This window comes from Aptenodytes forsteri, unplaced genomic scaffold (genome assembly GCF_000699145.1).
Source record: "Aptenodytes forsteri isolate BGI_AS27 unplaced genomic scaffold, ASM69914v1 Scaffold76, whole genome shotgun sequence".
In the NCBI taxonomy this organism is placed as follows: Eukaryota; Metazoa; Chordata; class Aves; order Sphenisciformes; family Spheniscidae; genus Aptenodytes; species Aptenodytes forsteri.
In genome coordinates, this window is record NW_008794444.1 from 739210 (window position 1) to 761679 (window position 22470).

Consider the following 22470-nt stretch of genomic DNA (forward strand, 5'->3'; position numbering starts at 1 on the left):
ATCTCTCTTTTCCCTGTACGAGTCATAGCTCGGGATCCCTCTGCGCTGCATATTTAAAGAAATCACAGATTTTTAAAGTGTGCATTGGTGAGCAACACATAAAATGCTCAGTCCTAAAAATATTACCTAACCAGTGTTGTATAGCCCGGACTATCTGTGAGAAGACTTCTTATAATTTCACATTAAAAGAAATGCTAGGCCTCTCCAAATCTATTTTAGCCCATGCATACTAACTAGATATGCTAGGGCTATAAATACATTGCAGTGCAAGACAAAGAAAAAGAATTTAACCCTTATCTTGCACAGAATTCAATACTTGGAGGAACTGGAGGAGTAGAAAAAAGCAGCAGGGCTGTTTGTCACTGGTTTATGACCAGATAAAAAGTTACATGCAACACCCAGCATCCAGCTCCTGAAGTTGGAAAGAAATTTCCATTTACAGTTCCTACTACAAAGACAAATAGAAAGCAGTGTAAGAAGTGGTAAAACGTCTGTGAAGCCTTAATTCATAATGAACTCTAGTAATCAGATAGCCTAGCTGTAAGGAATCGGAAAAGAAACTGGAAGAACAAAAGACTTGGAGCTGCTGTCAGGCAACCAGCAGTTTCTGGCAGAAGTTGGTTACAACTCTGTCATCTGCCCACCTCTTAACAAACACACGGCCAAAACAGGCACAACACTTGCTGGCAAATTCTGAGAAAGTTTTAGGAGCCTAAACGTAACTGTAGAGGAAGTAAAGTGCAAAGGATTTGCAAAACCCATAGGCTCCCCCGTACGCTACGAAGAGAGATTGTTCTCAGCTTTGCAAGGGCTGCAAGCGGTTCTCAACTCTTGCTTATTACAACCAAAATAATAAAGCAGCCCCCACCCTTATCGCCCAGGAGAGTCCAGAATGACTACATTAATCGTAACTTAATAGACATGAAAAAAGGATCCATTTCAGTTCAGCTATGACACTGATGTTCATATAAACGTTAGTCAAGATGCTTCCAACAAAGGCATGGAAATGAAAATCAAGTAGCGATAAACAATTCTCTTGTAAAAAATTTTCCACCGTTTCCCTCTCAAGAATAAGCATGTATTCGTATTTTGTAGACAAAGCAAAACAATCATTTGAACATTTCCATTCAAAAGGAAATAGATAAACAACTTAACCATTTATTTGACTGCATTGTATTTAGACAGCTTGTACATTTCACAACCCCACTGTTTTTGTTCTCATCAAAAAGGATAAAGGGACAGAAGAATATAATCCACTCAAATCAGCAGTCCAGTATTTTGAGATACACTTGATATTTTCATAGATGCCCACCTGATACCTGAACTCCAATATAGGTTGTAATGTTTATACAAGACCTGAAATTTTTTTAACATAGCACTCAGTTTTAGCAATGTCTTGCAGTGCCCTGAAAAATAGTTTCTGATGTACTATGCAACGCCAATTAGATTATGCCTACTTTTCTTGAAGGTGATGAACCTGATCATTCCTTAAAAAACAATATAATGCAAACATCCATTCCAACATGTCAGCCAACAGCAACATCTGGGCAAATTTAAACATAAAAAGCCATCAACTCCTTAGTTAGATTTGTCAATGCAAAAGGTGAGGGGGAGAGGACTGTGTTTTAGCAACAGACATGAGAAATAACCAACTTTTCATCGCTAGATTTCTTTTGAAAACCTATTTTCGTCTCTTTGCAAATTCGGAACTTCCCGCTTGATATCCAAATCCCAAGCAACACAGAGAACAAATCTGTTTCTTTTAATACGAACCAACACATACAGCTTCAGTATCTTCTGTAGTGAACTGTGTGTTACACAGCAGCAATATCAGAACCTTTCAGGCAATGTGCTCTTTTAAAAGAAACGTGCACCTATTTTGCGCAGTATTTTCAAAACGTGCATGGCGACAATTACTTCTTACAATAAACAAACAGAATTGTATTTGAAGTTTGCTCAGAAGCGATGTTTTTGGCAGTGCCTTCATGAAAAGTGATTTCGGCTAACTTCTAAGTCGGCTTTTGAATCTGAAGACACCCACGGCTTAAATATTAACCAATAGAAAACTTGCCTGTCTGGCTTTTCAGTTTTTAAACATCAGCAGACACACAAGATAGCCTAGTTTGCAATTTGCGATACAAGTCCAACAGCTGTTACCAAGGTATGAAACCTCCCTGGTCTGTCTCCTTAGTTCAAGCAAGCCAGAGCAGTCACTACGTCCTGGACCACCGGATCACGGTTGCGAGAAGTCTGTTTCGACTGATTTAACATCACCACCATTTAAGTCTTAACTATGAACGAAACCTCCTGCAAAGCCACCCAGAAAAACTGGCAAACCTGAGGGATCGGGATAACGTGAACAAAAGGTTTTGTCACGTCACGAGGCAGTAGTGGCAACATCCAGGCTTTACGCTGAACTCCAACGTGTTCTGTGAATAACAGACGCCAGTTTATAACGCTTTGTCTTGGGCACCATTTTAAATGTGAGTTTTCTTTACTGAGGGGAACAAACCCCCTCAAAAGCACAAATGGTGGCTACAAGCAGAAAACTCAGAAGGGCCAATTTCCATTAAAAACCTTTATTTTCAAATACAACTCATAATTTGTACATGGTAAGAAATGTCCATCACCATGTGCGATTGGTCTGTGCAAAATAAGGCTTTCCTTTAAATCCAGTTTTCCTGCACAGGGCTCTTTTCCAAATGTGACTGGAGGTAGGGGTTTTGTTGGTTTTGTTTTTAAGTGTACAGTAATTAGCAAAAAAAACCCCATGACTCAAACCAAACCCCCCCCCAAAAAAAAGTGTAGTAAGGCAAATCTGAAGAGTACGCTCAACTACAGAAGAGCGGATTCACTGAGAGTTCATCCTTTCCACAGATTACATAGGTGCTTCCACAAGTCAGCTAATACCTTTTTTTGTTTTTCCAAAGTGAAAAAAACCCAACTGATTCATAGAACTGGGCTATATAATCACACTGAACAAGAAAGCCTAGACACCGTAATTACTGAAAAAATTGATGGGTATTGGTAAAACCTATGTAAGCCCAATTAAAGAAAGGGGGGGAAAAAAAAAAGAAAGAAAGAAAAAACAGAGCAAGAGCGAATGCGAGAGAGAGAGAGAAAGAGAGAGAGAAGTCCTTCCCCGCTGCTTTGATTTTACAGGGAAAAAAATCCCCCAATAATTTAGCTCCTGTAAATTTAGAGAAAATGAGAGCAGCTAAAAATGCATACAATACATCTTGAAATTTATTTCCAAGACCAAGAACCAAAGATTGAAGCATTTTAGACACTGAAGCAAAGCAATCTGAATCTGAAAAAAAATTGTTCCAACTATCTTAAAATAGCTGTTTTTCAGAGCTTCTAGCAATAATTTTGATTAAATAAAATCATACCAATTTACATTAATTTTCTATATCTTCTTTTAAAAGTCCCTCACTCTTTTAATGAAAAAAGTGCATCCAAAACCAGCAGAGATTTACTGGTGACATCAGGTTCTCTTTTAGCAGCTACTCAAGGTTTTCAAAATAGCTTACACTTCTTGCTATAAGAAAAGAAGGGCCTTCCAAACCCTCGTTTGGGAGAAGTATCCAAATTATAAAAATCTGAAATAATTTATTATCAAATCCAGAATTTAAATAAAAGCAGAAATTTTCTTGCAAAGACAATTGAAGAAAGTAAAAGAATAAAAGCATGCACTCCAAACTTAGAGGTGAAGACAAATATACTTATCTATACAGGCACTGGCAGACGCAATTTAATTGTTACTGTTACTCATTGTAACACACACCCCACCCTACAATACATTTTTTCATTCACTAATCACTGAGGTACCAATATTTAAGAATGGAAAATTCAATATTGAAAAATAAAACCTAAAATTGAAGCCTTTTTCCAGAAAACTATGGCAATTTTTGTATGAAATGTTAGTATACTTATAGAATTTTACAATCTACATTGGCTTTTTTCTGGAACCAAAAGTCGCGTTCCACATACAGGTTCTTTGATAAAATGTTCACTGTGTATGTAATACAGTCAGTAGACTTGCAAATGAATGAACATATCTTGGCTATCAACTGGCACATCTTGCTGGTACCAAAAGAACTCGAAGTTTGAAACAATCGGTTTTAATTCTGAACAAATGCGCCATGCCAAAGTGCAACAAATATGTGCGACACTCAATGAGACACTGACAGATTAAGAGCTGCATGGAAATTACTAAGTCCACCTGCAAAGCAATTTTGTACAAATTGCATTGCATGCAAAGGACAACTCTGCGCTGTTGGGACGTCAGTTGCTTGATGTGATGGTTTCTTTTAACGCAGCCATAGTTTAAGACGCAGTGCATCAACTCCATTTAAATAGTATCTGAACAGCCTCTTGTCTCGCACAAACCCAAGGTTTTCATAAAGTTTCAAAGCAGACTTATTTGTGATTTCTGTTTCCAATACAACCTTTAAGGAGAAAAAAAAAAAAAAAAGAAAAAAGCATATCATATTAGAAAGCAGTTGCAGTTACATGACTACTGAACCAATTTCAAAGTTTTTATTTAACGGCACACTTATTAGCAATGACTGGAATTAATTATTTCTTGTCCTGACTTATTCAAGCAACGCCCCTCCATTCCCACATTAAAAAAAAAAAAAATAGCAGTCAATCAACAATTGTAATTGTAAACAACTTCCATTCATATCGAGATTTTAGTTCTTTGCTGTAAATGGTAGTTCAACTCATTACCTAATAGCTGGGGTAAAAACCAACCAAACAAAAACCAAACAACCCCCGCCTCCCAACATCGCCCGCCCCCAACCAACCTACCAAACAGATTAGGGTCGAAAACATACTTTGAATTTTGAATGAGCAACTGAACTTTTGCGTGTCACGAGAACTTGGCACATGAGGTTTTGTTTAGTCATTTAATATCCTTGACTTCTAATTCGATAGATTTAGACCTAGATACAAGCTTCAGCATTCTACGACTAGCTGTCAGACCCAATGTTTGCAACGAATATTTGTGCTCCACACAAGTATCCCAAACTCAAATCAGAGTGCACGCCAGGAAAAAAGAGCAATTTTTTCCATCTTTTTCCCTCTCTGTTGATAAGATCCCAGCTGCAGGAAGACCTGTCATAAATACCTCAGACCAAACCCAAGTGTAAGAGTAGTCCAAATTAAGCAAAGACTCAAAATTACCCTAGAAGTCTCAAGTACAGGCAAAACACCTACACTGGTGTTAACAAGAAGTTAAATACAAAACTGCTGAAGTATGTCGCTCTGAATTGTTTTCCCCTCTTTTCCCCAAATGCACTGAGCAGAGCTCTGGCATCCCGTGCACCCACTCCAAATGATAAAAACTTGTTTTGCCTCTTTACTGTTGTCCAACTCAATTATTTAAGGATTCTGCTATTAAGGACAGATCATGGTTGCGCAAGAACACAGGCTGAACTAATACGCTGACTAGACTACATACAGTCCCATGACAATGTACGTTCACATATTAAACAAGAGCTGATGGACGCTGTAGAAAGACCATATAATGAAAATACAGCCTAAGCAATTTCTGCAGCAAACCAGTGATCACTGCTGGTGTTGAGTCCAGTAACGGCTATTTCTAAACCAGCATTTGATACCCTCTCTGTGTAGTTAGAACTATATACCTAAAACTCCCTTAGTCCAAAAGAAGTCATCTACTCCACCTCAAAAACCCAGGACTCCCTTCTCCTCCGATAAAAAGCAGGAAAACTGGTTAATATCCCCCCACCCCCTTAAAACCAGGAACAAAAATATTAGTCTGTATTTGTAGAGCAGCTTAAGTCAATCCACGTTACGGACTCTGTGGCCCCGCTGCCTTCAGGCTTGCATTTCCATTCTCCCTCACCTCTTCTGCCAGCTCACTAGGCTTGTCGCTGAGCTACTTCAAAAAGCAACCTGGTAGAAAACCTTTCCTTTTTCTCTCCGTCAGGATTGTTTTCTGCAGTCTGAGGAGTGGCTAAGCCAATGTAAAAGAGGGAGGCAGACAGCAGTTAGACTGGTCACCTTCAATAAGATTTAAAAATCCATTTAATGTATATATTTGACCATTGCTAAAGTTTCAAGCCACTCTAACTACATTCCAATGGATAACTCCCCCTGCACTTCTCAGTGTAGGAATGTTGAAAGAATAGCAAACCTGGGGCTAACAAGCCAGTGAACAACATAGGACTTAGAAGAAGTTCCTTTTCCAAAAAGGAACTAAGAGTCACACATTAAAATATTAATAGTCAGAGTTCTTAAATTACAGCAGGACAGTCTGTTGTACCTGCACGCTTCAGACAACCTAATTCAATTCTTAGTCTTATGGCAAGAATTAGAGATTGAATTTCTCTAGCTGGCACCACATAGAATACCACTGTCAAGTCTTGTGACTTGATCGAGTACTCTTAACATCCTTAATCCATTAAAATGGATAACTATTAATTTATAACAAATTATAGAAGCGCAATAGTTTTCCTGAAGAGTGTTATTTTCTACACAATTATGCACATCGTACAACTTCTTAATTCAAATTAAAACAAAGCATTATGCCAGAGAGGTAATCTGACCCACATAAATCCACAGCGCAGGAGACTATTATTTGAACTCTAGCTACAAATGGCATTCACTCTCATAGAAGTTTAGTAAGCCGGCAGAGTGATGTAACAAGTCTGTATTCAACTGCAAGCTTGCACATCTTGCAATGCTAAAAGACTTCCAACACTGCAGATCATTGAATTTGAGGGAGTGGTTAAATGTTGAAATTCAGGTTTGTTGGAATCCCATTACCCTAGTGAATGCTCATCTTGAAAGCAAATGCAAGAGATTTGCTCTGGTATTTCTAAGGAAGACTCAGCACAATGAAAAACAAGTCCCTGATCTCAACATGTTGTGTTGATCTCAAAGGGCTAAAGACACGTTTCTATTATCTAAAAAGGAAACACAGTCATATTTTATCCAAATTTCATTAGCTGTGAATTATCACAATTTCATTGTGAAGGATTCATCTCTTCCTATGTGGGATTTTCAATCAAGCTCCAAACCTTCAATTGTTACGTTTCTTTCTGGTCTCATAGGGTCTATTTTGTTGTACACATATGCCTGTTAAATCCTCTCAAAACACAATCACATCCTCCCCTGGAGACCAGCAAAGGTCTGATTGGATTTAACAGCATTTTCTGCACAAGTTGCAACTTTCTGAAGGCTGTTACTTTCTCTTATGTCTTAAATTTATAAACCTAACATTTTAACTCAACTCTCTAATTTTAACTGGGTTTAGAAGCAAGAAATCTAAGTGAGAGTGGAGTGCGATGTTTCTTGTTACTACCTTTTCATACCTAGAATTTATTCCTAAACTGAAGTAAAATGGAGAGGTCACGCTTTCTTGCTTCTTCAGTTCAAACTCCGAATGAACTCAAGTTTAGAAACCAAGTCAGAGAATGAATACAGCCAAACCAAATAAGCAAATGAAGAAAGTACTCTCTCAGCACTCACAGAAGAGGTTGCCATTCTCACTTGGAAGTCTGGCATGTCATCAGACTCAAGTTATGGGTGCTCATCCAGTGTCCTTCATCGGTTTAACCGCCTTAACTTTTAAAGAAAGGTAGTACCCAAAATATAACGCTTAATACCTGAGATGTTTTGTAGATTAAGAAAAAGCTAAGATGTCAATAGTTTGATAATTTCAAATAGAATTATATAAAAATATACATTTAATTTTTGCAGGTGTGGTACTGAATTAAACTGACACACCTACTGGTGTGGTCAAAAACCCCCCACTTTAAATCGCCCTTAAGCTTCAATGGAAATTCTTATGAGAAGTTGCAACTCCTTTTCACATGCTACATTTTGCTTAAAAAAAGAGCTTTTTTAAGTCCCACTTAGTAGAGCCTTATTTTGATTAGTTACCAGTTTCATGGTATATTATTTCAGTAATACGAAGTGAATGAATCGTAGGCAGATTACTTACAGTCATTTGTTACAGACGGAAAACCTACATATGAATGAACAACTCCTCCTTTCTAATTGTGATTAAGGGATGTAACAGTTCCACATGAAGGTCTTAAGCAGTACAATTTTTGAAAATTGCTTGTCAGTAAAAACTAAGCAAATGTACAAAAAGCGGCCAGATGCCCAACTTGCTGAAGCTAGCACATACTTTCTTACACTGGAAGAATAGTATCTTCAAAACTTTGGAGATGGGAGAAAAACTATTCACCTGATTTATTTCCACAGTTCACATTTTCTGTGCAACCAGCCCACAAAGTTATTCTAAATCTTTGTGACCTGTTGGAAACTCAGTCCATTAAAACCTTGAAAACCTTCAGTTCACTACCCCAAATATTAGATTTCATTAGCATCAAATGCCCAAGAAAGTCACCAAGATAAAAAAAAAAAACACCCAACCAAAAACCCCCAACAAAACCAAAAGATCCCTCAAGTTTTGTAATGTTATATCCAGACACTCCAGCTCAAAGCATGCTGTTGAGTACTTTCTTCAGGCTTGAAGGTTATTTCTAGTTCAACCACCCACCCCCAACATCAGATCGCTTCCCTTGTTTCTATTCTAATACAGGCCATGGCCAGCTTCATGGCCATCTCGTCCCCTCCACACAGATTCCACCCCAGCCAATTCACTTCTTCACTTACTCACCCCACAGCTTCCTCAAGCTGGGAAACAACCCCTGGCTGGAAGGATATTGCCTCTCAGCTTTGAAGCATGGCATATAGCGTGAACTACCTCTTAGGCAGTTGACTGACCACAGAAGCTCGCACTGTAAATCACTTGTTGCATAGGCCTGGCTTAGTTTATTCCCACTAAATTAGCTTACAGGGGGGAAAGAAAAAAAAGTCCTTAATCACTAAAATACTGCAGCATACTTTGAAATGCCAGCATACCAGTAGTGATTTCTCAAGATTTTCATCTATGGTGTTGTATAAATCCTTTATTTTTCAGGAATCAGTGTTGATACCTCAAGAAGTCCAATCTACGCTACTTTGAAAAGTAACACATTGAATGAAGCATTTATCAGATTATATGCCACAACTTACTAAAATTAAGTACATTTACTGCATCTATTCCATAATTAGATTGAAGGGAAGAGTTTCCAAGCAGCCTTTAGAAATTTTTCATGACACCCACAGCTGCATATTCATGTTTTTAATCCTATTCCAAGCAAGTTTCAGAAAATAGCATTTTTTTTTAATTGCAGTTCATCTTATATCAAGTAGCAGCATCTTTTTATTTTCATCATGCTTCTGAGTTTATTAAGGGATGTAGAAAAACATCTTGAAAGCAGCAGAGATGATTAAACTATTTACACACCTCACAAAGACAAATTACTGTGATGCACTACTTCATGTTTGATCAGCTCCAGGCATCAATCTGACAGCCAGAAACCACTCTCCCAACAACTGTTGTAAAAACTGGTGAGGGTACCTGTCTTGGCTCTGTCGGACAGAGCTTTTAATGGGTGGAGAGTTGGACTTTTCAAATTCCGGTCATGACTGAAAACTCGGCAATCCACCATGCGGTACAAGTAACCAACATTATTATTTTGTACCACGTATATCTGGAAGAAACCTACACTTGGTGGCAAAGAAAAAAAGAAAACATTGGCTATTTGGCCAATGTACAGATAACCTGTACATGAAAAGGAACAACATAAATATATCAAATCAGTGTGGGTATGCCTCCATTGACCGGTGTAGAAAGTCAGAAACATACTCTGCTTGCGCTCTACGTTGCCCGGGCATAATAAGCTCCTGTTTCAAAATTCTGTGCCAGCACAAGACTCAGCTGATGCAAAAGCCCCCAAGAAGCAGGGTATAATTAATTCAGAATCATCATCCCACAAACACGGTTACACAGTTTCCAAACTGGAACTGAAACATGCCTGCACCCGTCCAGCACGCACTTCAAGAAGCTTGAGTTGCAGTGTGTTCGATTAAAGAGGGATAGCAATAGTCTCTGAAAAATGCCCTCTGCGCTTAGTACGAAGCATTTATACAGCACCATAGATGAAAGTCTGTGAGTAAGACTTAATGAGGTCTCACTGCAGACTAGCCTGCAATCCTTATCACATTTATTTCATTTTTACAAAGATAAAAAACAGTAAGAAGGACTCTTAGACTAATATTACAGCGGTAGAAAAAGAGGAAGACGCAGGAGAGATCATTATGCGTATACCTGTTAGATCGTCCAATTTAGAAATGAAGTTACATGAGAAGTAGTACATACACTCATAAATCTTACGGTAAGTATTGCAACTCTGGTAGCTCGAGTAGAAATAGCCAGTTCTACTACTGACTCTCTAACAACAGTAGGCAATTCACTTCACTTCTCTGCATCTCAATTCTCCAACTGCGATGTGAACAGCATGATACCATTCCTCAATTATTGTTTAATTTTTTTTTAATCTTGAATACTCTAGCAATAGCAAATTAATTCAAGACCATAGTGGAAAGCAATGGAAAAAACAAACAAAAAACCCCTTTTCTTAATTAGTTCAATGTAGCAAGCAGTAAGACAGATTAGAGCAAAGCATGTTACATATGATGATAGAAGCAACAAGCCAAAACACAGAACTTAAAGAATTACAGAACTATCAGATTGCATTACACTGCCCGAGTACGACGTAACTTATAAAGAGGGAAAGAAAAAAAAAAAAAAAAGACACCAGTAAGCAGAGGCATGAAGGAATCTGAAGGGAAGAATAAATATCTCAAACAATGAAGGAAGTCAGAACATATGCAAGGATGCTGCAAGAGGCGTAACACAACAAGTGGAAAAATAAGCAGAGCATGTGCCAGCAGTCCTGCGACACAAATTGTAGTTTTGCATAAGAAACTTCACCGCACCGCAGTAGGGCAATTGAGGGAGCAGTTGAAACGAGATAAGAGAGATCAAAGGATCATTAACTGTGACACACTGAAATGACACAGCGCTCATGTATCAGGAACAAGCTAACAATTGCATTGTACCAAGCAGATGAAAATGAAAGGGACAAATAACCGGATTAAGGAGAATGGATGTAGGGAGAGTTCCTCACAAGTTAAACATGGCACATAAAAACAGTTGCTTTATATATATATTTTTATATATATATATACATAAAAAAGAAGTAGGGACTGTAATCTGGTAAAAGGAAAGACTGATAACATATAGGCCAGAGAAAGTTTGACAGTGATTCAGTCACTTTCTTTCCAAGTTTTCGCTGACATGCTAAATCATGAGAGTTCTGGTAGTGCTACGTAATATAGCTATGCACTGTCAAAATAGCCTGATGACTTGTGATGAAACCACATTCTGCAATACTACAGCATGTACTGTTCCAGTATCTCTGTGTATTCTGAAAGTATGGAAGTATTACACACAACATGCAAGTTACACTGGGCAGTAGCACCTTAAACTAGAGTCTTTGGAGGAAAACGTGCCTGCGACCGAAGGCTGAGGCGGCTTTGCAAAGTAAAACAAAACCTGAAACACTGAATTTGAGCCCTTATGACAAATTTAGAAAATCCTTCTCCTATTTATGCCATACGTTTTTCTGAGGTTATTTTTCCTTTTATTATAAAAGGAATAGCTTCTTACCAACCCACTCCCCACCTAAAAAAAGTCCTGTAGAAGAAAAACCTGTGAAATGAATCCACATACAGGAGAATGCAAACCATTTACATTATGAAAGTTTTTGATTATAAAATCTTACCTCATCACAATCTCCTTCAACCATAGCATAAATAGCTTTCTTAACCAAGTTTGTACCTGAAATATAGATTTCAGCGTCAGAGTTGCAATGCAAAAGATGCTAGTTTATATATATGACTAACATGTGTGCTACCTACATGACATGACACCTGGGGAAAGCAGGGAGGAAAGAAAGAAAGAAACAAGAAGTTGCAGTCAAGTTGCAGTCTCAAGTTTGAACATTAAAATAATCTGTAAAGTTATCCAGAGACTCAGCTTGAGTGCAAGATTCTTCTAACACAAGGATATTAGAAACAGGCTTCTATGTTTAACACAGTGTTATATATAGCCTTCCAAGATGTGATTCATTCCTTTTTGTTGCATTTAAAGTCAAAATCTGCTGGCACGTACTTGAAGGACAGTCATCTTCCAAGGGAATTTCCTCTTACTAAAACAAATACTTCTATTAGTAACAGAACTTATGAAACCACTTTTCTTGTGGCTCACTCCCATTTGGATTTGCTAGTATCTAATAATATGGTTTGAAGCCCATCCCTTCCCCTCAGTCAAGCATTAATTTAATTCTTTATCATTATTTTTCATCTATTTCACAACAGTTCTACAAATGTAATATCCCTACCTGTCTGTAGAATTGGGGTGAAATTGAAAGTTGTTTTCAAAGTTATTAGTGGAAAAAACTGCTGTTCAATGAAATTGCATAAATCTCACTTCCATAAGAAGGCTAAGGAAAAGGAAAAAAAACCCCAAGGAATCTAGAGAATGTTTTAAAGTATTCTCAAAACTTTAATCAATTAAGATTTTCATTGAACGTATGACAAAACTGTACTACATTTAAAACAAATCTTCAGATTAACAGCATACTTTGAGAAACAGCAAGGTGGCAAGTGTAGGAAAAAAGTCTACATACATAATGCTAAAGCAAGCAAGGCTTTAAATATAAATTCTATTTATATAATTCTAAAATAATGAACCGACTAAAGCGAGGGAAAAGTCTTGCAGAGATCTTCATAACAACGGCATTAGTTCTTATGTACTTATGAATCCAAGCACCTGCAATTAAATTACGGCAGGCTCCTTCGTGACTCAGCTAAAAGGAAAGGAGAGACAGTGATTTCTCAGTAACCTCTTCCCTCTGCTCCACTACAGAAACCAACAATGGCTTCAGAATTGCACTGAAGGAAAAAAAAAAATCCGCACATGCTTGAATAGGCATGATAATATGTAGTGCTTCAAGTTTTTTGGAGGTTTTTGGGGTTGTTTTTTTTTTTTGAAGAGAACAAACACAATGGTACCATTCTGCAATGTATCACCGTATTTTTCCATTGCAAGTAATTTTCTGTCTTTAATCACAAAAGTATGAGCTGTTCAGTGTGAACGAGTGGTAAAGCACATTTCTAGCCTTTAAAGCTGATGTCTACGTTTTAAGTTAAAAATGTTACAAAATGTAATTTCACAACAACCAACACAAAAAAAAAAAGTTCCGTAAGAACAGATCTTTAATTAAGCCAACCAGGATAACTGGTGTTAGAATTGAAAATCCCTTCATCAGGGCAAAACTGATCAACAGGGGAGGGCAAACTCCCTGCCAAGAATGATTTCTTTTATCATGTAACTTCCAGCAAAACAGATCTCCGATTCAGTCATTCAAGTAGCAATACACAACTATTTTTCTTCACTTATTAATACAACGATGAGCTATATACATTCTCCCCAACGGGCACTGTATGCATAATTGATAGGGGAAAGCCAGGGGATAAGTTCCCTGAAAAAAGATTGAATGTAGCATAAAAATACAGTGATGAGGGCACATCTAAAAACGCAAAGCAATTCCCACTGTTCTTATTTGACAGTGGTAACAGGCAGAGGTAAGGGGCTGCTGACTGCCCTTCTTTTTAGCTTTATCATATCCCAGATGTAAATCTCACAGGGCATTTCAGGTTATTTTAACAAAATAAAAAAAGCCACTGGGGAGCTTGTGTGGTCGAGTAAGGCAGGGATGACAGACAAACCACCACATCTAGAAATTCAGTTCTGCTTAAATCTTTATGACAGCTACAGTTATCCCAACTACAGGATTTAAGTAAGAAATAACAAAAAAGGCTATTCTTACCAATTCCTTTTCTTCTGTATTTGGAATCCACTGCTAACATGGCTATATAACCTCTGCGGAACATCTTTTTGTGCATATCCAGCTTGCAGACGATGGCACCTACACACTCCTCACCTACCATGGCCTTAAAGACAAACATACACGTATGCATTCTCAGTTTGTGATCTACAGTGCTACCAAAAGTAGTAAACCAGTTCATTTTAAGGGAACCAGCCACACAAAATTCATTTGCATAAAGCTATAAAAAAAATAACTAAATAAATTTTAAAAAGTCTCCAAAAGTATGAATAAGATTAAAGGACTCATTTCTTTATTACATTCAAATAAAGTTACAGTCAATTAACAACCAATGAATTGTCCTGGAGAGAACCACAGTATTATTCCACGAAGACTACAGGCAAGAACACGTGTGATAGAAAAGGGGGAAGAAAAAAAAAGAAGAAAAAGACCAGGTTAAGGCATAAATCACCCTTTCACACGGGCTGCCGCAGAAGGGAAAAAGTCCATTCCTGTTTTACAGTGATCTGAATTTTCACGTACAAGGGCTGTGGTAGATAACATGCTTAATTTTTGTCTGGTTTTAATGTCAAGGCCACAATGGATCAGAGAAAAATGTTGCTGGGTTTCATCTTTAGAAACTGTCATTTTCAGTCATATGACACCCAAAGAACAAACAAAAAAGCACACAGTTAATTTCACACATTTTAACTGTTCAGAGATTTCATTTGTTAAGAGCTATGCACTGACAGTTAATCCCAAGGGTATTGTCACAAAAAGCGTGGTCAAGGAGATGTAGTTATTCTGAAATATTAAGAAAAAAAACCCCAAAAGAACCCAACTCCTCCCCAAATAGTTATCAAACCACTTGCACAACCACTGTGTTCACCAGAATTTCACCATGAAATCTATTAGAGAAAGAGTGTAACAAAAACTAAGTCATATGTTAACTGAAGGATTAGGCAGCATGAGAGATTAACGACATAATAACCTGCAGCAGTAAAACTGAATAAAGCTGCAGAGTAGGACAGCATCCAAGGGGAGAATGAATTACTATTCTTTCAGGAAAGATTGACAGAGATAAAAGAGAAACTCGTAATTGTACATATGGGTGTATAAGTGGATCCAGACTTTGACAGACCTGTATCTGCAGGGGGGGAACCAGCCTTCGGCTCAAGTGTAGCAACTAAGCCGGGACTACAGCACATGATTGGCACAAGCATGTGCGGGCACAAGCGCTTCTGGATAATCCAAATTTACAACAGTACGACACGTCAAACAAAAAGGACTTGCCAGAGCCAGTATTGCCAGGCCTCAGTGCAGCCCACCTGTGAACCCAGTGCTCGCCTCTCCGAAGTCTATGGTATATACTCTGTAGTCTCCAACCACCTGAACCTTTTTGTATACAGCTTGTAGGCTAAGACTCTACAGACAGAAGATTCATTCATGCAGATCATATTGCAGGCACGGACCCACAGGTTTTTTTGCCCCAAGAAGAATAATGTCTTCTAGCATCTCTACCTGGATGGTGGGTTATTAACCAAGTTAGCCGTCAACCAGGAGCTGTATCAAAGGTGAAACGAAGCAGTCCAAAATGTATGAGCTGCAGTTCCAAAGCTCTATGATACAGCGTGATCCTAACACCATTTCTAATATAGTTTAAGCTCATCAGGCAAATATAATTATTGCTAAGTTTTTATTTGGCAGGAAAACACATTTTTTTAGCAGTATCCAAGAACAACCCTGAACAATCTAAACAAGTGGTTTTCAGAACAAAAACTGTAGCATCATCTAAATGGACTGAAATACACAGCCTCTAAGCAGTCTTTCATTTGTTCTAAAACACAGTTTATTCCATAGAAAAGAAAAGCTGTACTTATACTAAAACTGTGTATGCAAAGCATCAGCTCAAGGCAAGTTTTGTATCTCGGCTCAGACCTGAGAAAACCAGGGAGTTAAATAAAGAGTATCATCAGACAGACTGTTCATAACATTGCTATAATTATGCAGAGTACCTAGATGTAATCTTATACCCCACTAAAAAAAAAAAAAAAATAAGCTCACCACAAACTAGCATGTTATAGTTATGCTTTGCCCTGAAGTGAACACGTGCAAATTGTTGATCGTAACAGTCATGCGGAGAATTTTTAAGATTCCCCCCCGCCACACACACACACTTCAAGAGTAGTGACATTCTAGACACTGCATACCTGTGTTCTTTCTTGTTTAGGGCACTTTTCTGAAAAGCTATGTTCACGAACCATATATTTAAAACACTAAATGAACAGCAAAGAGTTTTGTTTCAGTGATCAAAGCAGTAAATACCCACCGGTTTTACCACTGTTGCCAGAGAGTTGAATAAAGTATGACTCTGTTACCAGTTCCCCAAAGACTTAAATCTATTTCTCTGTCTGCCAGTTAATCGACGGTTGTTCCACTTACGGAGGGAGTGCTGCACTTCCACCTCAATTTGAGGTTTTTTGTTGCCTTTCCTCTCCTTCCTCCTTCTACTCCAGCCTTACCTAAAGCTGGAAATGAACCTAAAATGTGATGTAAAACTTTGTAATTTAATTCCCTGAAGAAGATTAAACTGTGTAAATTAAAAAAATACCCAGACTGAAATAGGGAGAGTGGGGAGAAAAGAGAAAAAGTAGTTCCCACACAACACCATTTATGAAAAGACAGTCACAGGCCAAATTTTCTTTTCAAGTATATGAGAGTACTTCTAAACATACAAGTTTCCACGAACAGAATTCAGCCCAAGTTACTATTCTATATTATAATCCCCACAGAGTAGTATAAGATTTACTTCAATCGTAAGACATTAGCAGGATTAACATACATGAATTCAAATCCAGTATTTACATCAACTTTGTTCTTATGAATAAGTTTAAATGTTTAAAACAAACTAGATTTTAATATCTTCGTATCGCAACCATGTATTACTAGAAGAGTCAGCACAGAAATGTCTGTAAATCAGCAAGAACATTACTTTTCACAAAATTAAACAATTGGCGTTAATTTCATTGGCAAAGATGGCATTAAGTCTGTCAGCCACAGTCTGAGTACGCATTTCATACCCAGATCTTAAGTCTGTCAGCCTCAGTCTGAGTACGCATTTCATACCCAGATCCTGTGACATTTGTTCCCATTTATAGAAGATTAAAACAACCAGCTAGCCCCTGAAAGAGAAATATTTTGTGATTCAAATGCAGCAGAACCTGCGCTACTGCAATACAGCTTCCCTTTCGCACATGCACCAAAATCCGTCCCAAAGTATCAGAGAAACAGCTCTGTATGAATCCTTTGGCTTACATTTAGCGATCATGTTACTGAATGCCATTAGAGGATACATTTAGGCTAATGGTTTTAACCTAAAGTCTGGCAGTTCAGTCAGAGCTCTTTATGATACTGGGCAAATCACTAAGTCGCTCTGTTTCCACTCTATGAAACTGGACACGAGTAATTCCCTCCTGTGCAAGGGCATTGCCAGAAGAACCACGCTAGCTGTTGTTACATACTCAGATGCTGCAATGCCTGAAGTTTTCACAAAGCCGCCGACAGTGAGAAGTAGCACAGCAAGCCTGTATCTGAAAACATGATCGCTCCTAAGAGGAAACTGGAATACAGACAGAGTTTGCAAATTGGGAATGGATGTTGTAGAATTTCGTCCTACGTCGGCCATGAGGCTAGGAAGACTTCCCAGACAGTTTCCTAACTTTCCTGGTTCTTCTTTTATGCCCCAAGTTTTCCACAACTGAAAAACAGGGATGATGTCTTGCAAGTCTTAGTTTCAACATGAAGCACGCTTAGACTTTTGAATAAAATCCAATTAAAAAAAAGGCAAAGCATTAGTATAAAACAAGATCTTAACTGCAGTCATTTAGGATTTACAACACCTCTAAAACCACTTACATGGAATTAATAGGTTCTTTTTAAACTTGTGAAAGTTTAAATTATAAATGCTGCTATAGCTAGTGGCAAAATTAAGAACCCAATAAAAGCACAGATTTTCCAGATTTTTCTTAAAAGGCAGCTGAGTGGAACAGTATTGTGAATTACAGGAGAGGTTACAACACTCAGCCAGAACTCTGCTTTTATTACGTCCTGTCTTATCCAAACTTTGGCACAGATCAAGGTTTCCTAAGCTCACCTCTCCCACGCTGAAGTATTTTGAAAACAATTTTCTGAAATATTTAGTGTATCAGTTCTAAATGGAAGTTTTAGAACTTTAACACTGCTAAGACTAGAAGCCGCAAAAACACTTTAAAAGGAAGCTACAACTTTGAAAATGCATTTACAATCCATATGGGGACAAAGCTGTAGCAATGCTTAAAAATGCTTCATGTGAAAGAAAAGATACCCCTTTCCCCTGTCATTTTTTGACAGACGAGTGGTTATCATAGGTCATTTGAAGAGAAACTGGGCTGGCAGAGCTCCTGGGAATAAGTAAAAACCAGGCATTTACAGGGCATCCACACCTAGCACACCTGCTCTTCCAAAGACAGGCGAAACCTGAGTTTAAGCAGACAGTTGCAGTTTACGAAGGAGAAGGTTATTACCTTGCAACAGCTCAGTCAGATAATGCTGCAGTGTAACACATCAGAACTGATCATCAAGTATTCCCACATTGTTACCCCTAAAGTCAGGAAGACAGTTACACGGATGAATTTGTTCACACCTAGCACACCTGCTCTTCCAAAGACAGGCGAAACCTGAGTTTAAGCAGACAGTTGCAGTTTACGAAGGAGAAGGTTATTACCTTGCAACAGCTCAGTCAGATAATGCTGCAGTGTAACACATCAGAACTGATCATCAAGTATTCCCACATTGTTACCCCTAAAGTCAGGAAGACAGTTACACGGATGAATTTGACGTTAAAACGAACAGGTTTTGAAGATTCCTAGGATCTCCAGGTCCTTTTAAAGTGCAATATGAACTTCTTTTTTGAGCGTACAGTTAGGAAGTGGTTTAATACAGCAAAACATGCTAGTGACTAGGTAAGATTGGTCCTGTGCCTTCCCTCCAGCTGTGCATTCTCACCTCTTCTCTTCCACCAACACCAGTGCCTGTGTCATCCTACTATGAATATACTTGGAGCCCTAAACCAACAGAAACCCGACCCTAAAACATACACATACACACACACACACTTACTTACAAATATATGTTGGCGGTGGGAGGGCTATCTTAGCTTCCCAAATCAGAGAAACACGAGGGTTGGCACAAGCCAGGAAGAGGTAGTTGAACAGAAAGGAAAAGCAAGCAGCCCTTTTGGTTACACTAGCCATTAGAGCAACGGTGCGCCTTGGGAAGGCCAAGCCAAAACTCGGCAAATTTCAAACCCATGAGATAATCATCGACAGGAGTAATGTTAATAATGCCCCCAGAAAACAGCTCTGCATTGTCAGGCATCCAAAATGCTAGACAGCAAAATTATGGAGTTTAAGATGGTTTACTGAACAAATATCAGCAAGGGACAATTGCTGATCATTTACGGAAAATACACATCCCATCTTCAAATTTAAGTGGTGTTAGTACTTTCCCCTCACATGTTGAGAAAGGGAAAGGAGCCCGTGACAGTGCAATAAAGACAGGGGAGTCTGCACTGGAAGATTTAGAAACAGTGATGGTGAAATTCAGTAAGGGAATTGATTGAACCCTACAGATATTTGTTTCAAATACAATCAAATTGCAGTCTAACTCCTCTCCCCAAGACCAATCAAAACCAAACCAAAACCTGAAACCAGAAGGGTGTGAGGCCACAAGGCATTAAAGACAAATGATTGTGTGAGATCGGGCACTATGCTTCTGTTCACCATCCTGACACTGTTCTTGCTAATTGGAATATGCAGTCCCTGACTGAAGATAAATATTTTAAAGAGACTTATTAGATAGAAGTAGTTCAGGAATCCATTAACTGCAGGAACAAATTAAATTTTATAGAACAGAAAGTCTTCAAGACAACCTCTAAAAAACTCTTAAAAATACTAAAACCAATCACAAAAAACACCCACCAAATTTGACTCAACATATTGCAAGAGCTTCAAATTATTAAGTAGACAACAATTGGCTAACAGCTTTAGACATTCATAGCCACATATTCTTCTCTACAGTTTTATGTACTTTACATTGTTCCACCCTTCAAAAAAATGGCAAATTGATTAGAATTGCACAGAGTTCAAGTAAAGTTTTGTTGATTCTTCAAGGCTATTAAAAAAAGAAGCTGTCACTACAAAATAAGCTTAAGACGCTTTCTTTTCCTTGAGTGATATTTTATTCTTTGAATGCACCTGTTAAAAATAAATATTAGAAATCATCTGTTTTACTGCTCTGTCAAACAACTTGCCATTGCTCTTTTCATAACAAAATTCTCAAGTTACTCCCTGATAAAAAAAATAAAGATTTAAAGTCAAAACAGATCCATTGTGATCTAATAGTGTCCAACATTGTCTTGGCTTTCCCAGCAATACACTTGATGCTGAAAGTATGGACATTTGTAGTTCACGAGCCTTTCTTTTCAGTATGAGGTAAATCAGTCACACACATAGCTCAGTGCTTGAAAAATACCATTCTGCTCTGATCAGCATCCTTGTAATGGCAAACATGACTTTGCATCAAGCAACGTTTTCAAATATTTTTGTACTTCTATTTTGTTCCAGAAGGTAATGCTTTGCTCAACTTCTTATAATCCTACTGTATTCCCTCTTCAGGGTTTTAAGAGGCACGGTTCTGAAAATCCTCCTATGAATCATATAAATCCCGCTATAAATTACACCAGACCCTAAACCAAGAACATTCAGGAAGTTTAAGGCCAGATGGATTCCATTAGCCTCACCTCCTGTACTCATATCCTATTAAAATTTTACAGAAATACTCCTGAATTGAAGGGTGTCTTGGCTCTGGCTAAATTATACCTTTCAGAGAGGTGTCCAGCCTTGATTAAAACATCAAGAGAGAAGAATTCATCATTTACCTTAGCAAGGAAGTGCCATACACTCCCATAAATGTTCTGTTTTGCAGACAGAAGTTTTCCTATGAGTAAATCAAACACAGCTAAGCTCCCACTATACACGTATACCCTCAGGCCAACTTATACTCAATTTCATATACCTGTGGACGAATTATCATCCTAAAAGCATACTTTTCAACTGAAACACAAGTTCTTCCATAAGAAGTGCTAAACATTTAGAAAGACAGGGTGACAGCTAAATCAATCTTTTCAATAGTGCAGTAGGAAGAACATAAAACTAAACACATCGTTAGTACAGGAAGACAATCTAAGCCTGAGAATTTCTGCATGCTGCGTACACTATCACATCTGTAAAAAGCAATACGGTTGTACTTGTCTTTTTCAAAGCTAGTAGATCAAAAAGTCTACAAAACCTTTAACAGTGTCTCTCCACATATCACTTAACGTTTATATGCTAGCCATGCTGAAGTCTGTTTTAAAACCATTGTGCAAGAATTACTAAGCACTCATAAGACACTAGTAGACTAAGCACTTTCTTTTTTACATACAAACCAAGGAACTGAGACAGAATGATAAAATGAGCTACCAAAGGTCACAAAAGTCAATGTCAAAACCAAGATTAGAAGCCTTGAATTCCTGGGTCCTCGCCCTGTGCTCAAACCCTTTCCCCACCACTTAAAACATGTATTAGCAAATGTAGGAACTTCAGGCATATGCTTTACTTATATATGCACAGGTCACAAGGGGACTGAAATACAGGTACTTCCAAAAAAGCTTGGTCTTATCCACAAAAAGATTATTAGAAGTATTTCTGCCAATGTCAACCCTTTAATCCTCTCCTCCCCAGCCCCAAACCACTCCCAATTCCTGCCCTCCCTGCCCCCTCCGGCACTTACCAAAAAGCAAAGTTGTGGCCAGTTGTGGATAAAATACCTATATGTGTAAATGGAGTAGGGTTCAGACAGATCTTTGGTGATCAGTCTCATGATATCGGGCATCTGCAGCTCTGACTCATATCGGACGTATCGTATCGTTAGGTCCTCCTCGGGCTGAGAGTCCGTTCCCGAGCCTTTCAAACTGCAAGCTGCTGCTAAGGACCTGGAGAGTAGCAGCAGGGACTCCTCCTCCTCCCCTCCTTCATCCCCCTCCTCCTGCTCTTCCTCCTCCAAGCCAGTCCCTCCTGCCAGTCCATTGCGGGCTGCAGTCTTAGCAGCAGTCGTAGTTGTGGCAGCAGGCTGGCTCCTGTCCCCTGTTGCTGCTGCTGGGGGAGAAGGAGGAGGAGAGGGTGCAGTCCTTCCCTGGGGAGGGAGGTGGTTGGTAAGGGGGGATGAGCACGGTGCTGTGGTCGGGGGCGATGACTGCTGCTGCTGCTGTCCGGAGCCCATTGTTTTGCTGGCTCGCTTGTTCTCCAGCCCCTCGGGGGCTGCCCCTGCCTCCGAGCTGAGGATCTTGCTCTTGAGGGAGGCCCGCAGGTGCCGCAGCTCGGGGCTGATGAGGCCGTTGAGCTGGTGGTTGTGGTGCGGGGGATGGTGGTGGTGGTGGTGGAGGCGGTGCTGCTGCGGCCCCCCCTTGCCGCCGTCGCTGCCTCCTCCTCCTCGCTGCTGCTGCTCCCGTCCGCCCGCGGGTCCCTCCTCTTCCTCCTCCTCTTCGGCCTCCTCGTCCTGGGCCCCGGTG

General features: G+C 38.9%; 1 protein-coding gene across 1 annotated transcript in view; it reads right to left on the reverse strand.

Annotated features, from left to right (window-relative positions):
• Positions 1–3153: 3153 nt before the first annotated feature.
• NAA30 (N(alpha)-acetyltransferase 30, NatC catalytic subunit) overlaps positions 3154–22470 on the reverse strand; it is a 20418-nt gene continuing 1101 nt past the window's right edge. Inside the window, exons 2-5 of the mRNA XM_009289874.1 lie at positions 21693–22469; positions 13827–13950; positions 11718–11773; positions 3154–4451 (exon numbers count right to left, since the gene is read on the reverse strand). Of these exons, the coding sequence (XP_009288149.1) occupies positions 4314–4451; positions 11718–11773; positions 13827–13950; positions 21693–22469 (1095 nt within the window). The 3' untranslated portion in view covers positions 3154–4313. The remainder of the gene's footprint in view (positions 4452–11717; positions 11774–13826; positions 13951–21692; position 22470) is intronic.